Source organism: Microcaecilia unicolor, chromosome 13, assembly GCF_901765095.1.
Source record: "Microcaecilia unicolor chromosome 13, aMicUni1.1, whole genome shotgun sequence".
Lineage (NCBI taxonomy): Eukaryota > Metazoa > Chordata > Amphibia > Gymnophiona > Siphonopidae > Microcaecilia > Microcaecilia unicolor.
The window spans coordinates 41578260-41596829 of record NC_044043.1 but is presented as its reverse complement, the minus strand read 5'-3'; the positions used below and the strand labels follow the sequence as shown (position 1 = coordinate 41596829).

Below are 18570 nucleotides of genomic sequence, written 5' to 3'. Positions count from 1 at the left end.
TTTGATCTTTTTCACTTTTAAAACAGTTCCATTTTTTACAATTATGATGAAACAATATAAAAAAAATTTTATACACGGTGTGCGTGAGGGAAAATGACTTTTTTGTGTTTGGTTTATTGATTTATTTGTCAGACATCAGGCAAACTTAGTTTTAACAACAAATTAGTAAGAAAATTTTAAAAAGAAACTGGGGATTTTTCTTTGCCACTTCCTGTTCTGATAATGACAAACTAAGACAAGACAGCCTTTCTGGCTTGTTGAACTGTTCTGCGAGCAGCAAGGAAATGTGTCATCTCTGTGGTTTAGCTTACAAAAAAAAAAAGATATGGGGGGGGGGGGGGGGGGGGGGGGGAAGCAGAAGAGAGAAGCAGCAGCAATTCATTTCACTGCCAGAAAAGCAGAATAAGATTCAGAGTACACTTCCATTCTGTCCATTCTGAAATTATCTATAGGTAGCGGCAACTACACAAATGAAAACGCTGAAAGCTGCTGTCACAAATAGTCTGATGGAATTCAATTCTTTTTAAGGTAGGTCACCAATCACCTTCACTTCTGGCTCAATGCATTTTTTTACACATTATTTTAAATATTTTTATACTTAAAACCTTTATGATGATTTGCTTGAAAGTAGACAAAAGGCACCCTTAAAGGCTAAGCCAGAAAAGTTTGCAAATAAGCCTACATGACCCACAAACAAGAAGGCAGTAGGAGGGACTTAGATGTATTCAGTCCTCTTGGTGCATACCGTACTTGAGGGACTTTATCCTGTTAAGGAATCCAAATTGCAAAGACTGAAAGAACTGGACAGGGGTGGGGTCTGCCTTGAAGAAGAATTTTCTCTATGCGTGTGTTGGGGGGGGGGGGGGCTAGGGGAATTATTTCTAGCTTTTTTTTTTTTTTAGTGATTTCCCAATGATAAGGGAGGAACAAAGAAGAAGGCAGGATTCCCAAGGGTGTGGCAGATAATCCTACACTCTGCCATTTGGAGAGACTGTTTGGGGATGGGGTATGTATTGTATGACATCTTCCAAATCACAACCTCCGTACATTCTCTTCTACTTCCCCCCCCCCTCACCTCCCTCTTTCACCCCTCCCTTTTCTTGCCTACCTCTTGATCCATTCTCTCACTTGCATTCCTTTGTCCCCTCACCCCAGTCTTAACAGCCTTGGCATAGGGCACAACTACCCCATCCTCCAGTCTTGCATCACTGAGTGCAGAGAACACCAACACACATACTCATCTTGCGAGGCATACTGGCACATACATCCTCCCCCCCACAAGTCCTACAGCCCTTGAAACCAAAAGTACCCACTAAGGCTTCCAGTCCTGCCAGTCTAGAGCAGGGGAAAAGACACCGTCTCTTCAGTCCTACATCCCTAAGAGTGGGTAATGCCTAGAGCTGCCAACTGTTCGAAATAATAAAAAAAAAACACATCACCTGCTGCTGCCCATGCTCCTCTCTTAACTCATCCCCCAAAAATAACTGCAATGAAGGCAGGCTTCACTGCCTGCTAGGGCCGAGGATGGACCCACTAGAAGTTGCTTTCTTCAGCCCCTATTGAGTCTCACTCCCTCAATATACATATGCTTCCCCTTTACAGTATTTAACCAAACATAATCTATATCCACAGAACTCCTTGGTCCCTCCCTCAACAAAGGGTGCAGAACAAAGCAAGGACAATTCCCTATAAAATTCTGATTCTAGTATAATCTCAATAACAGCAACATTGTGAAATAATGCAAAACTCTACAAATAAAGTCACCTAGGACCTAGAGCAAATGTATAATATGAGCACTAACTTCTAAAACTCACATGACAAGGACTCTACCTAGGAAAAAACACTATAAATATAATAATGGGCCCTAGAATATTAATGCGCCTATTGAGAAAGCTGAACAAGCTAGATTACTACAGATTGCTATGTAGAAAATTAACAGACTACTTGGCCTTGGTATCATATACACATAGAACTCTGACAGACTCTCACCAAATACAGAATAAATGACCATAAACTAAAAAAACCCCAGAAATATGTAGATAAAAATTAAAGTGAAACCCCAAGAACCCAGTCTCTGCATGTAGTACAACACCATAAAATGTGGGATATAAATGTATTAATAAATAAATAAATAAAAACAGAAAGAGATGCTGTCACGAAAAGCCTAAAGAAGGACAGGTCTGTCACGAAACGCCTAGCCACCCACCTGGGGCTACTCCTAAGGTCAATCAGAGGGGCTATCCTCAGCACAGCTCAGGTCCACCTGCACCTGCTGTTTGTCCTCTACACCTACACCCTCCTCCCACTGACAGGGTCACAAACGTCTCTGGGCGAGTCTCCCGCTCTCAAATTATCCCCAATGATTTCTAAGTTACTGGGGGGCCACACTCTCAGTGGTCCCACAGTTCCCAGAAAGCACCCACAGACCAAACACACAAACCACCAAGATTCTTAATCAGTCCAGACAAGCAGCGGCAATAAACTGAAAATTGTTTGTCATAGAACTTGAACAGTGAAACAGAAAAAGTGCAATCATCAAACAATAACAGGTAACTGAAATTTGGATCAATTATATGGATGGCACTAGGCACCCCATCCTCTGCTGGCCTTTGTCTCTCCTGCATCTCCTAAATTAAAATTACTTAGCTGATAGGGATCCTCAAAGCCTTGTCAACTATAGAAATCCAGAGACTTGCAAAGCTTGTTCAGTTCCTGTGCATGTCAGTTACAGAAAGGTGTGTCCAGCTGCTGGGTGGATGCACCTGGGTGGAAGGAGAGGCCATGCAATGTCTTATACTATGTTGTGGCATTACAATCTTTTTATAGCTTCCCTGCCCCTTCCCTCAGGTCGTGTTCACGCAAAATTATTAAGAAATTCATAGTATATCCATAACAGAAACCACCATCCTCAGAATAATATTCAATAAGATATCGCTACTTTAATAAAGTCACATGGATCCTAACAGAGCAGGTGAAGGTAACCAGGTTTGAGTGTCAGAGAAATAGTGAGGAATAACTGAAGTTGGATAATTTTTAAGGAGAATATATAAAACAAATAGCACCATGGAAGCATCTTCCAACAACCTAAAAAATACTTAGTCTATATTTTTTAAACTTTTCTTAGTTTTGTGGTTCCTTACTTCTGCTTTTTCTTGTAACACAACCAGAATTAGAACTGGGATTCTGTCACCAATGGGGGTGATTTTACAAAGTGGATGTTAATATTTATGTGCCAATTATGGACATAAATGCTGAAATTCCACTTATGAGAATATTTGCAGAATAGAGCTTATCTTGCATAAACAGATTTTAGAAAGAAATTAGAAACAGGAATTGAGACATCTAGGTCAAGACTTGTCAAAGTTTGGTAGTATTTTAGGAAATAATTTCCAATGCAGAGTTTTTTTTTACTAAAATACACACTGGATTATCTTGGCTACATGTGATGGCAACACTAAATTTGCATTTGTCAACATCTAAAACTTCAACAGCAACAACTTGACAACATACTGTATATGTCTGTGTTGGCACTTACATGTGTATACTGGACTTTCAGTACAGACACTCATCAGTGCCAACCCTTAGACATGAATGTCTGCCATTTTGGAAACATATGCAGTCCACAATAATTCAGCACTATCAATTCCAAGCACTTTTGTAAAACCTAGACATCCCTGTGAAGGAACCATAATCCTGACATTGAAGTCAGAGGTCATAAATGTGCATGCCCCTTTTTTGCCTCACCTAGTCCTGCCCAAAACACTCTCAAGCCATGCTCACTTGCCATATGTACATATTAAAGATTGGGTTCTCTACGTGTATCTGAGATAAGCACATAAGCACTGCCATGCTGGGAAAAGACCAAAGGTCCATCAAGCCCAGCACTCTGTCTCCGACAGCGGCCAATCCAGGCCCCAAGAACCTGGCAAAAAAACCCGAAATTTAATAACGATCAATGGACTTTTCCTTCAGAAATCTGTCCAGACCCCCTTTAAACTCAGCAAGGCCGGTTGCTGTCACTACCTTCTCCGGCAATGAGTTCCAGAGTCTAACTACACGCTGAGTAAAGAAAAACTTTCTCCGATTTGTTTTAAACCTACCACATTCTAATTTCATCTTGTGCCCCCTGGTTCTATTATTGTTAGAAAGCGTAAAAAAATGCTTCACATCTATCCACTCTATCCCGCTCATTATTTTGTAAACCTCTATCATATCACCTCTCAGCCACCTTCTCTCCAGGCTAAGGAGTCCTAGCTGTCTTAACCTCTCCTCATAGGGTAGTCGTCTCATCCCTTTTATCGTTTTTGTCGCCCTTCTCTGCACCTTCTCCAATTCCTTTATATCTTTTTTAAGATGAGGCGACCAGAACTGAACACAATACTCCAGGTGCGGTCGCACCATAGAGCGATATAACGGCATTATAACATCCTCATGCTTGGTTTCCATCCCTTTTCTAATAATACTCAACATTCTGTTCGCCTTCTTAGCCACCGCAGCACATTGAGCTGAAGATTTCAACGTCCTATCCACGATGACTCCCAGATCCCTTTCTCGGTCCGTAACTCCTAACGCGGAACCTTGCATAACATAGCTGTAATTCGGGTTCCTCCTTCCCACATGCATCACTTTGCACTTGTCAACGTTGAACTTCATCTGCCATTTGGACGCCCAATCCCCCAGTCTCACAAGGTGGTCTTGTAATTTTTCACACTCCTCCCGCAACGAGACGACCCTGGATAATTTTGTGTCATCTGCGAATTTAATTACCTCACTAGTTACTCCCATCTCGAGGTCATTTATGAATATGTTAAAAAGCAGCGGTCCCAGCACAGACCCCTGAGGGACCCCACTAACCACACTTCTCCATCGAGAATAATGACCATTTAACCCTACTCTCTGCTTCCTATCCTTTAACCAGCTCTTAATCCATAATAATACACTGCCTCCGATCCCATGACTCTCCAGTTTCCTTTGGAGTCTTTCATGCGGCACTTTGTCAAACGCCTTCTGAAAATCTAGATATACAATATCCACCGGCTCCCCTTTGTCCACGTTTGTTCACCCCCTCAAAAAAATGCAGTAGATACATGTGTAAATGGCAATATTTATACATGTAGTCACGAATATGGCTTCTAAAACAATCACCATAGCATGTATTTAACAGATGGGCATAGATATAGATGTAGTCTGGGACAGAGTGTGGGTGGGACTCACACGTGCATACTTATAAAATATTATAAGTTAAATACATCTATGGCCTTTAGGTACGAGCACTTACAATCATATTTGGAGTGGAGGAGTAGTCTAGTGGTTATAGCACCAGACTTGACATCCAGAGGTGGCCGGTTCAGATCCTACTGCTGCTCTTTGTGATCTTAGGCAAGTCAGTCAATCCTCCATTGCCTCAGATTGTGAGCCCTTCTGGGACAGAGAAATACCCAGTGTACCTGAATGTAACTCACCTTGAGCTACTACTGAAAAAGGTGTGAGCAAAATCCAAATAAATAAATAAAACCAAGTTCTATGGCTTGACATAAGTACTTTATCCTAAATTATAGGCATAAATTTCAACAAGACTAGCATTCTATTAAGTAGGTGCCTACTTTTTCTTATAGAATAAGTATCACATAGGTGCCCTCTGGATGCCAATATATAGGCACGTTGTTACAGAATAACCACCCCTCAAATACATACATTCACTGACAATTACATAGAGATCTTTTCATTATTTTTAATAGATCCAGATAAGAATATGAACATATGCTTTTGGGTCAGATCAGAAGTCCTGATCTGACCCAACACAGAGCCTGAACCAACAGTACTGAGGTCAGAAGACAGGCAACAGAACTTCTACTCAAATCCTCTAAAATGGGGTCTAAATCCAGCCACCAAGTATCATTTTTAATGGTAACCATGATTCCCTCCTTGATCCACGGGCTCGAATGCTGAAGACCTAAATTTTGCACTTTACCCATAGCACTGCCGCTGAGTCTCCAAGATAGCCATACTTGTCTTCTTTTCTAAGTTTTACTAGTGAGTCACCTATTTCCTTGATTATATTGCCAATCATTTCCCTTGTAATCTATACTTAACATTTAGCAGAAATTTAAAAAACCAGACTATTTACTTAGGTTTGAGGGGACAAGAGAGGGACCCACTCTATAGAAAAGATAGACTAGTGCACAAGAATCATGCTGATATTTTGCCCTATTTATAGGTTTGCAGAGGAGCTGTGATACTTTACAGTACACAGAATTCAAATGAAACGTCTGGTTGCCAATGGAAACTGAACCAAGACAGGAGGAACCTGGTTAACAGAGGTAATGATACAATTAATTTTCCAATTATGGAAACTGAACATGCAATTCATGGGACATGACAACAGTGAATGTCATAATTAAGGAATTGAAAAGGAAAGCTATGGATTTAGTTATTTAGACAATTTCAAATAATATTTTACCAATAACTATATAATCGTTACATTCTGTTTTACAGAAGGTAATTTTAAGTGTAACTAAAAATGATATATTCTCTCCAAAAGTCATAATGATTTCAAATACATTCCATATACTGCGAGTAATTATATGGAGGACTTTAGCATATGGAAAGCTTTTCATGTGCTCATGTGGGCTTTTTTTTTGTTTTGTTAAAGTCCAAATATTTTTTTATTGCATAGTATAAACAACCTAACATAGGTACAGCAAACAACAACAAAAATCACAATTTGCATAGTTCAAGGCTAATGCAGTGCCATAATACAAACCATAGGATGCAGAATCAATATCTGGAAAGCACCATATAGAATGGTGAATAATGGCAAAAAAACCAAACACCAAACAATAAAGGGAGGGGGGGGGGGGCAGAGACAAGAAGGGAAACAGGAGGGGGATATTATTCCATGTCTTGAAAGAAAGTATCCAAGAAGGATCACATTTTAACAGTAGACGAATGTTGAAGTCTCTCAGCTGCAGCATTCATATTTGGCAATAAGACAGACTGAATTCCACCAAACAGTAACATGTAAACAAACATTATTTTTCCATGAATATAATACATTTTAACATGCTACTGTAAGCATAATATTGAGCAGAGGATGCTGAGAGGACCTCAAACTGTCATTGACGCCTGTATCTGGAATATCTAAATCCATACACTGATCCAGAAAAGATGTAATGAAAGACAAGTATAAAGAATATGCTCCAATGGTACCTTTGCAATTGCCACAGTGTCAGCATAGATCAGAAATAGAATTAACAAGTCTTTAAGCTTGAAAGGAGTCCAATATGCACAGTGAGCCAAAAAATACATAGACTGAGAGAGGGATGCCAATAGTGAACAGTGAATAATTTTATTCCAGAAATTCTCCCAGTTGTTCTGGAAACCAGGCCTTTGCGTTTCAGTCTCCCAAACATGTTTTACCTCCATATATCCGATTGTGGCTTCTGTATCAGTAATTTATAAAAACAAGAAGCAGTATGACCTGCTTCATAAACAAATACACAAATGGAGTAAAGGTCAGGCATTGGTTTCAGAGACTGGAGGCGAGAATTCCAGGAGTGAATACAATGTTGTAGCTGAGGGCTCATTAAAATTGTGCACAGATACATGGAAAGTAATTTTATAAAAGGGCACTTTCAAAAAGATGTCTAGTTTATAAAAGCCAACAAACGCCTGCATACCTTTATAAAATGGGCTCGCATAACTACCCTGACAGTATAAATATATGTGTTTCTGTGTATTCTATCACAATTATAGAGGAAATTCCAATACAAAAAATTCAGTACTAAAATTTTAAAAATATTTTTATGGACTATCAGATGGTGGGTTTTCCCTTCATTTTCATGTATATGACCAAAACACAAATAATCACCTCACCATTTATCCTCATCAGTCCTTATTTGCAGTCATGATAATTTCTCTTTCATTTATACTTTTCTTTTACTAATACAACATGCACACCAAAGATTAGCACAAATAGATGCTAGTGTAGTCAAACAGATATTAATGAGGTCATTTTCTATTCCCTCCCAATGCTCAGAGAACAGCTCACAAAACAAAGCAGCCTTACCACTGAAAAAAAAGTAATGCCAGTTTGGAGCAGGCATTAGATATTTGAAGAGAGGATGTCTCAAGATGCTTTCTTTAAAACTGGCCAGTTTTATATAATTTGGAAGCCTGTGCAAGCCCCTAAGTGTTGGTAGTGAGAGACGAATGTGTGCGAGTCAGAGCAAACCCAAAAGTGAAAGCATACACTGGCACCTGTTTCCTGCATTTAAATATAAGCTTTCAAGTAAAAAAACACATTTGAAACGCTTATATTTAAAGGTGCAGAAAACAGACACCAATGTGTGCTTCACGTTTGGATTTGCCAGGTGCATGCACTCTGTTGAGCTTACTGCATTGGTCAATAAGGAAGCAATGAGACCAGAAATGAGCAAGCTGGCAAATAAAATTCCATGGGTCTGAAGTTTATTTCAGGTCATATGCTCATCTCTGCTTAGGACATGAGCTCTCAGGGCCACTGAGATGTCACCTGAAGAAGAAACCTGTAAGGTCTGCCATATCTTGGAAGCTTATGTTCTGTAAGTATTTTCTTTGCTGGCCAACAAAGCACCATTATCTAAAAATTGTGTGGAGGAGTAGGGCTAATCAGCTAATTCAAAATGTAAGCGGGACCAATCTGAACAGGGCTTTTGGTATTAACAGGTAGCTGACTGAGATGCACATGATAGCTGACAGCTGAAGAAATGATTCAGGTATTCTATCATAAGCATATCTGGATAAGCAGTATGAGAACTGCATTACATGTTGCAAATATAACCGAGTTGAACAGTTGGTGAGGATAATCTTTTTCTGCTCTTATGTTCTGTGTTTATATGATGACATGTGGTTGGTTTTTAACACCTCTTTAAAAGATATTTTTATTCATAGGGCATACATGCAATCATTTCACCAGATTTTCCTGCCTAAAAACAGAGGGTGAATGTCTATTGTTTTGCTTCTGCATTTACAAACCATTTAAGGTACAAGTTACAAGGTCCTCACCAAGGTAAAAATAATTCTAAGGTGAATACTTTGAATGCAGAACAGAAAAAGCCCAATATTCAGGACTTATATGAGTAGGAGTGGCTCCCACTCAGTTAAGTCCCACTCACTGTTCATACCTGGATTTTCACTAGCATTTACCTGGATAATGCTGCTGAAAACCCAGTTTGACTGCATTGGCACTACCTGGACAGTAAATGCAAAAAGAATGAAAGGAAAAAACAATGTTCCATAGAAAAACAACAAGCAAAAACAAAAGGTAGAAGTCACCAAAAAACACAAGTTCTGAAGACAACCAATATAAATGTCCAAATGTGTTTATTCTTCAATTACAGCAATTAAACACGTCCATTTACCTGACACAGGCTGTGTTTCGGCACGCATGCTTTCGTCAGGGGTCCTGTAAAGGTGCCATTAAGTCACAGCGGTAAGCCCAAATATTGGCTGCTAAACCCAAAAGTATAAACAACTGTTCGAACCGCATACTCAGATGCGGGGCTGTCCAAGCTAACCAGTAGTGTTGTATCAGTTGCGACAGCCCCCTGATGAAAGCCTGCATGCTGAAACACAGCTCATGTCGTGTAAATACCTGTAATGTCTTACTGATTGTGCCCTACTCTGTTTTCCCTAAGCAAGAATGAATAAATAGGATTAGTATTTATGGCACTCCTACATTGGGAAGGGAGGGGGAATTAATCATCTCAGGACACTATACATTATTTGTTTTTTTTGTACGTGTAGATATTATTATAAGTGAATACACATTTTCCATAAAAAAAAAATAAAACAAGAAAAACCCAAACTCTGGTGACTCCAGAATGAGGCTTGGAATGCCCACAGAGACCCCATCCTTGACCATCTTTAAATCTAGATTGAAAGCCCACTTTAACACTGCTTTTGACTTGTAACCACTCCCCCACATTAATTGATTTGCTTGCTTTATTTTTGTCTATTAGATTGTAAGCTCTTTGAGCAGGGACTTTCTTCTATGTTTGTGCAGCGCTGCGTACGCTTTGTAGCGCTATAGAAATGCTAAATAGTAGTAGTAGTAGTAACATCAGACTGAGGCTTGGAATACTCATTGGTTGAATAGTGAAAACCATCCAAAAAATCACGGGAGGCTGTTGAGAGTTGGAGGAAACAGAGGGCACAGCAATTAAATAGAAGAATCGACTCCAGAGAGCATCAGTCTGACCAAATGTGTCAGTTTTCCCAAAGGAATTCCCAGATATTATCATTAGTCTCAATAAATCATCAAACTCAAGAAATGAGACAGCAAACAAAAAACAGAGAAAAAAATGTGCTTACCAAAAAAACCCCAGAGAAAAATAGCCACAACCCACAGTCTGTTTTAGTCATTAAAAAAAAAACCACAAATTTCCACATCAAATCTCCATTAGTCCCAATAAATACCACTGGCTGAAGGGGCATCCTGTTTCTATACTGGATTGTCAAAAACCACTGCTTCTCTGGTGGAAAGAGGGAAAGGGGATATACCGCCTTTCTGAGGTTTTTGCAACTACATTCAATGCAGTTTACATATATTCAGGTACTTATTTTGTACCAGTGCTGTGAAACAAAGATATTCTAGCTGTCCAGAACCTCAACAAGGGCCACTTGTTTCAGGAAACTGCTGCTTCAGGTGGTGGAACCAAGATTCAAAAGAATGTCCAAAATGGCTGCTGGATGTTACATCAAACACTCACAGGAACAACCAATCACAGCCTGGCCAATTCTTAATGGTATAGCATTCAATAAAAGGCTTGCTGTCAGGTCTCAAAGCTGCAACTAGGTTTGTGAGCCCTTGGGCTGCTGCAAAGGAGCGGTAGCGGCAGGCAAAGCCACCCCAACCAGCACTGGGCTAACACACACACAAAGCAGGGACTGCAGACAGGGATAAGCAAAGCAGGAACACACTGGACAAGAACACTTGGACTGGAACACAGGACTGGAGCAAGGCTTCACCTGCACTTGACCACCCTTCCCCAGGAGTTGAGCCCCTGGGTGCAGGCGGCCGGCAGGACTTACCGGACTGGGCAGGAACTGGATACCAGCAGGAAACACACAACAGAGTCAAGACTACAAGCTGCCAGGCAGCCACTAAGACAGAAACACAGACAGGATGGAGTCAGGACTAAAAGCTGCCAAGCAGCCACTAATAAAGAACACAGACACAAGACAAGGAAATGCAGACCAGAAACAAGACTAGGAACTAAACAATAAAACCAAAGCTAACTACACACAAACAAACAAGAACCAGGCAAGAACTCAGAATAAAACTGGACTAGGCAGAAGTGCACAGAGCACACCCACATACCAGGGACCTTAGACGATGCAAAGGCAAACACAGAAGTTTCTAGGTGATTAATAAAGCCCATCAGCTGTTAAAGACAGTAAACAGACAGTCCATTGCAGCCACCAGGTCTGGCCACCAGAGGGCGAGGTGAGCACAGACAAGGAAACAAAACCTATAGTTCAACAGTGTAAAGAGAAAAGATCCAGCGTTGCTCTTGTTGTCTGAGTATTTTTTTTTATCCTCTCCTACCATTAGTCATCTGTTCAATCATCCAACAGGATGCTTCTTCAGTCAAGCTAAGTATCTGTGGAACTGTATTTTGATATAATTTGTGAATTACCAGTGATATTTATAGGGACTAATGGGGACTTGATGTGGACATTTTTGTTTTTTTGATGACAAACTGACTGTGTGGGTTTTGGCTATTTTTCTCCAGGTTTTTGGTAGGCAACTTTTTTCTCCATTTTTTTGGTTGCTCTCTTTTTCTGGAGTTTGATGACTTGAGGCCAATGATAATATCTGGGAATTCCTTTGGGAAAACGGAGCCATTTGGTCAGACCAATGTTCTCTGAGCTTTAAGGTCTTGTTTATGTAAATTTTGAGATATTTGTACCCATAGTCTGTGTTACCCATTTTGTTAGCAAATTGCATGTTTGGTGCTTATATCTTAAGACAGTTAAAACAAAAACATCCATAAACATATTTTTTTCTAAATCTATTTTAGTGAGATGGAAAAAAAAGTCTTCACAATTCTTGTGAATATCTGCTGCTTTGTCACTCCTGCCATTATGCACATATCATCTTCTCTGCCCTGCTCACTTTGAAAAATATCTCCAGCTAGACCAAACCCCAGAATGAAGGTGTTAAATGAACCTCCCACAGTGCAGAAGTAGTACCACTTCACAAGGATGAGGGCAAGTAGGAAGTGGGAAAATTACAGACCCATTAGTGTACCTGTCAGCAGTGGATAAGTTAATGGAAGCAATACTGGAGTACCTTGAAGCTATTAAGTTATGAGATTATATGTTATATATTTCCCAAGAGGAAAATCTTGCTAAACAAAATTGATCAATTTCCCTGCTGAAGTAACTAGAGTGATCATGGGGCTGCAGCAGACATGGCTTAAGTAAATTTCAATAAAGCTTTTGAAATGTTCCAAACAGAAGACTAGTGAGCAAGTTAGTCATTGTGGGAGCTAGATACAAAATTATAAACTGGGTGAGAAACTGGGGAAGGGAAAGTGATCCGTGGGATGCCACTTTATAAGGGACCTTAAAAAGAAGGGAAGGTGTGTCAGTTTGCAGATAATATGAAATTTTAAAATGGACAACACATACTGGCGTAGGATTAATAAGATTAAAGATGACTTGAAAAATAAATAATTAAAAGTATGACAATTACATTTTAATTTTATTTTGAAACAAATGTAAAAATCCCGCATTTAGGATGTAGAAGTCCAAGAACTAAGTATCTGTTTGAAGAACTAGTAGACACCAAACAGGAAGGAGAAGATCTTTGGGTTATCATCTTTGATGACCACAAAGTAGTCAATCAGTGTGACAGAACAGTTGGGAAAACTAACAGTATGCTTGCATGAATAACGAGATGGAAGAAATCTCTCTATGTGGGTTTCTGGTATTCAGGTCTAGAGACCATATCTGCAAAGGTCACTGAAAAGGCAGAGCTAATTCAAAAGAGGATCACCAAGCTACTGAATGGCCTCTACTATATAAGCTGTGCACAGAGAGCCTGAGAGAACTACACATGTAATCTGTGGAAGGAGGAGACATTTAAATATTTAGGAGACTTCAATAGGGTAATACAAATTGCATTTTCCATAACAAAAAACATTCAAGGATAACAGGTTATCACATGAAGAGGAAGGAAGGGAAGCTAAAAAGAAATGGGAGAAAATATTTATTCATCAAAAGGGAGGTAGTCATCTGGAACAAACTTCTAGCAGAGTGGAGTAGGTAGATGTGAATCACTTGTTTACTCTTTCCAAAAATACTAGGACTAGGGGGAACGCAACAAAGTTACTAAGTAGTACATTTAAAACAAGCTGGAGAAAATATTTCATCACTCAATGTGTAGCTAAACTCTGTAATTCGTTGCCAGAGAATATGGTAAAGGCCGTTAGCTTAGCAGGGTTTAAAAAAGGTTTGGTTAATTTCCTAAACAAAAAGTCCATAAGACATTATTAAAGATGGGCTTGGGAAAATCCACTGCTTATTTCTAGGATAACCAGCATAAAGTCTGTTTTACTGTTCTGTGATCTTGCCAGGTACTTGTGACCTAGATTGGCCACTGCTGGAAACAGAATACTGGGCATGATGGAACATTCAGACTATCCCAGTATCACAATACTTATGTTCTTATAAAGGAATCAAAACAGTGGCAAAAGGAGGAAGATAACTAGACAGAGCTCTGAAACCATGGTAGGCAGGCACAAAGCAAATGAGGAGGCAAGAAAAACACCTTCTCCTCATGTGGAAAAAGAAGAAATGAGGAGACCTTGTTTGTGTAATGGGTGGGAGGGCATTCGCGAATGCACGGTGGGGTGCGGCTCGCGCTCCACAAAGCTCTTTTAGCTATGACAAATGAGGGACCGACAACGCGGATCGGCATCACCCACTTGTGAGAATATAGAAGCCTGCTTGTCCTCAGAGAACCTGTCTTGGGTTTCGCTAGCCAGTCTGGTTTTCAGGATATCTACAATGGATATAATAAAAGATAAATGCACATAGACTGAGTCAACAGTGTATGCAAATTAATCTCCTGCACATTCATTTTGGATATCCTGGAAACCAAACTGGTTGTGGGGTCCCCAGGTCAAGTTTAAGAAGTCCTAATCTAAATGTATTTATTTTAGATGCATTTCGAAGTAGCAGTAAATGGATCTTTGACACTACTTTTCCAGAATTATTTACAAAAAAATCTCTAATATAATTTACATAGTTCATGTCTTAAAATTGATTAAACTTACATTTATATTCCCTTAGGTAACAAATCATGAAGAGGAAATTGATGAAGACATATTGTCAGCACCTCATATTTCTAATTAGGATCATATTTTTGCTGTTCATTCAAGTGCAAGCAAATTACACCGATTATTCTTCGACTTCAAATCTCAGCCAGTGGAACTCCAGTAGAACAAATGCAACCAATAAAAACTGGAATACCACTGAAGCCAACAGAAAACTCAGTACTACTTTAGTGTATGCATCAGGAACACCACAACAAAGAGATTTCTCAGGAAACAAACCTTTGCCAACTTCAGAAATAAAAAGAACAGTTATCTTCCAGCTGTTATCAACTGAACACAAACATTCCGTATCAACCTTAACAGCAAATGTAACTCCCAGTGCTCAAACGTCAATGATTACAAGTAAGGGCAATATCGCATGTGCAGAAAATAACAGCAAACAACAAAGCAACAAAAGCAGCACAGTGACCTGTGTGATTATCATAGGAGTGCTTGTTCTTATTTGTACAGCTCTACTGATATCAACCGTAGTTCTGGCAAACCAAGTCTCAAACCTAAAAAAATCTGCACAAAGCAAGCGCCAAGCTAGAAGTAATAGGGATTTTCTGATTACCACAAATAGTGTATGGCCACTTGGGTTAGATTTAATGCAGAAAAGATCACAACCACTGACAGAGGTCAGCTTGACGATGGAAAATTTGCCATCTGACGTACAAGCAGAAACTAAGGATGAAGCTGAGAAATCTAACAGATCAGAAGAGATGAGTAAGGGCAACCATAATTTGTTCAAAGATGAAATACCATTAGACAATCAAAACAGAAGTTTGCCTACTACTAGTTTTCTAATAGAAATCTAATGTAGTTAGAAGTAGGATGTTATTTCAAAGCAGGAACACACCGGTTAAACAGCTTGCCCACTAAGAAACTATGTAAAAGCTTAACTACAAAAATTAATAGCAACTAAGTATATTTCCAAGTAAATTCAATGTGAAGAAAATGGGAGAGTTATATATATCTATCTCACTGTATAATGCATAATCTGCTTATAAAAATGGGATAATGAACCTGTGGCATTTTGGTCAAGGTTTTAGTCTAATTCAGGGGTCTTTTTATAAAGGAAAGTTAATGTTTTTAGCGTGCGCTAAATGCTAGAGACGTCCATATATTCCTATGGGCGTCTCTAGCATTTAGCACTCATCTGTGTAAAATACCCCCTCAGTGTTTCTCAAACTAGTCCTGGAGTATCTACTATAAGCCACATTTTTAGGATATCCATAATGAATATGCATGAGATAGAATTACATGTAATGGAGACAGTACATGCAAATTTCTCTCATGCATATTCATTATGGATATCACAAGAAACAGATGGGCAAAGGGGTACTCTAAGAACAGAAACACAGGATACACTGGTAAACCAGACAAAACAGAAAATGAGGAAGAGAAAATGCAAAGGAAGGGCGGTAATAAAAATGTGATGCTGTTTTATTGGGCCCCAGAGTTGAACAGGGCCAGCAGAGGACAAGGTGACAAACCAGACAATAAAGAATGAATAAAGAAACCTAGAAAGACTCAAGAGGGGAAAAATGGATCCTGTGGCCAAAACTTCACCTAAGAATGTGTCCAAGAAATTAGAGAACTATTGTGAATTACAATTTTTGCAAAGTTTAGAAATAACAAAACCCCCAAATTGGAAAAGATAATCATAATCAAGACAGCTCCAGTCACTGTGTAATCAACAATGTGGGAAAAAATTTCCCCTGAAATCAAACGGTCCTTAAATGCTATAATATACAACACAATACTAGGTGCACAAAACTAAGCCAGTTCCAGTCGCTTTGTAATAAGAAACGAACCCCCCCCCCCCCCCCCCGACACACACACATTTCCCTCAGAAATCAAATTGTCCTCAAGAAATTCTATAATATACAACATTATACTAAGTGCAGAAATCTAAAAAAAAGTACCTTATGTGCAGCTCAAACTACTGACCATTTTGCTCCTATGTATCTTGGCTTAGCTTGCCATAGGAATCAAAGAAGCAGCAATTCTAATGTTCTCCAAATGAATAAAGGTAAAAAGTGCAGTGGATGTAATCTGAATAATCCACCTTGGAGTCTGTCCCACTGGCTATAGTAACTTTGATGCACTAACTCTGACTTTGGTGCCAAGTTGATTAGAACAACAAAGTGAATGGTTTTCAAGATGTTGTGGCTTTGAGGCCTGGGACCTGGTTCTTGATGTCATAGAGATTTCCTTCGCATGCATGTAGGTCTCTGGTAGCATAAACAAAAGTTGTGGTTTCCTAGTTGTTTTGCCTCTGTTAGCTTTGACTTAGCCTTGAAGAAATTAGAAATGTACTTGAGGCCTATTACAGTACCAAGCTTCTGTGTGAGAACTGACATGGCCAAAGTCTGTAGAAAAGTCACGTTCACAAGTTAGAATAGTGCTTCCTGGTAGTGCTAAATGCAGAGCCTCTTTTGTCCATACACACAAATAGAGGCAGAGTATTTAGTAGCTCCTTCCACATGATGCTAGACAAAAAAGAGTCACACCGCATCAGTATTGTCATTGAGGGATACCAATGCAAAGCATCAAACAAAGGCTAAGAAACATGAGCCTTGCTTATGCACCATGTTGAAAGCAAGGAGATACTGACAGGTGCCATATATCCTCCCGAGCATACCATCTGAGGTGGTTCCTTACCCTTGAGAGAACCTTAGTGATTACATCAACCTCTGAGGGCCCAGATCCCTTTCACAAATGCCATCTTGTACTTCCCCTGCTCCTTCAACACCATTACCTCCTGCACCAGATCATGTGCTCCACTAAGGACTAGGTCTAGAACTTTTCCCCCCTCTTGTTGTTTCCTGAACCAGCTGCTCCATAAAGCTCTTGTTGATTTCATCTAGGAATTTTACCTCCCTAGCATGCACTGTTACATTTACCCAGTCAGTCTCAGGGTAATTGCCTTGCTCTTGCACTTATACTACTTTGTTGTTATTGTGCTGATTTGTGATTTGTATTGTTGTCTTTTTACTGTTTTCTACCAATATAAGGTGGGATATAAATAAACAAACATAATTTAAATCACCCATTATTATTGTGTTGCCGAGTTTGTTAGCCTTCCTAATTTCTGATAACATTTCTACATCAGTCTGTTCATCCTGACCAGGTGGACGGTAGTATACTCTTATCACTATCCTTTTCCTCTTACACATGGAATTTCTATCCATAGGGATTCTAAGATGTGTTTCGTGTCCTGCAGAATTTTTAGTCTATTTGATTCAAGTCCCTCCACCAATTCGATCCACCCTATAACTGTGATATAATTTGGTATGACAGTTCTCACTGGTTATCTTCCTTCCACCAGGTCTCATAGATGCCTATTTTATCTATCTTTTCATTTAGTACAACATATTCTAACTCTCCCATCTTATTTCTTAGTCTTCTGTCATTTGCATATAAACATTTCAAACAATGTTTGTTCCTATTCACAGCTTGCTCAGCAGTTGACAGTGTTAATTTGCAATCTTGAAAATCTGTCTGCTCTTTATTTAATGTCACCTGATCTACCATGGTTTCAATTGCAACCTCGTTATTTGGATGCCATTCCTTCTACTACTACTACTTGACATTTCTAAAGCGCTACTAGGGCTACGCAGCGCTGTACAATTTAACATAGAAGGACAGTCCCTGCTCAAAGAGCTTACAATCTAAAGGACAAGTGAACAGTCAGTGAAGTAGGGGCAGTCAGATTGGGGCAGTCTATATTTCCTGAAGGGTATATAAAGGTTAGGTGCCGAAAGCAACATTGAAGAGGTGGGCTTTGAGCAAGGATTTGAAGATGGGTAGGGAGGGGGCCTGGCGTAAGGGCTCAGGAAGTTTATTCCAAGCATAGGGTGAGGCGAGGTAGAATGGGCGGAGCCTGGAGTTGGCGGTGGTGAAGAAGGGTACAGAGAGGAGGGATTTGTCCTTCCCTGTTTTGGTGATATCTTTTAAAGATACCTTGTTCTGAACCATGCACTTTTGAGTGAGTGATGGCCTTTACCCAGTTTCTAGTTTAAAAGCTTCTCTATCTCCTTTTAAAATGTTGATGCTCAGTAGAGCCTGTCAGAAAACTCTAGAAATTATAGACACTGTTCAGATCTGGGATCCATTCAAATACATCATCTACCTGTGAAGGCAGAGTTGCTTGCCAGTAACTTGAGAGCAGCTGTTACAGGCAAGCAACTCTGCCATC

The 18570-nt window shown here is 39.6% G+C and overlaps 2 protein-coding genes across 7 annotated transcripts in view; one reads left to right on the top strand and one right to left on the bottom strand.

Moving 5' to 3' along the window:
• Positions 1-18570, bottom strand: part of NF1 (neurofibromin 1) — a 464504-nt gene that overhangs the window by 90099 nt on the left and 355835 nt on the right.
• Positions 376-17196, top strand: EVI2A (ecotropic viral integration site 2A). Of its 6 annotated transcripts, XM_030222529.1 has the most exons (5): positions 376-528; positions 6218-6320; positions 8707-8756; positions 8932-9049; positions 14344-17196. In XM_030222529.1, the coding sequence occupies exon 5, from the start codon at positions 14354-14356 to the stop codon at positions 15182-15184; it is 831 nt and encodes a 276-aa protein (XP_030078389.1). In that variant the 5' UTR covers positions 376-528; positions 6218-6320; positions 8707-8756; positions 8932-9049; positions 14344-14353; the 3' UTR covers positions 15185-17196. The 6 variants fall into 6 exon arrangements, with proteins under 6 accessions (XP_030078389.1, XP_030078391.1, XP_030078392.1 ...); XM_030222531.1 differs by lacking the exon at positions 8707-8756; XM_030222532.1 differs by lacking the exons at positions 8707-8756; positions 8932-9049 and adding an exon at positions 903-1006.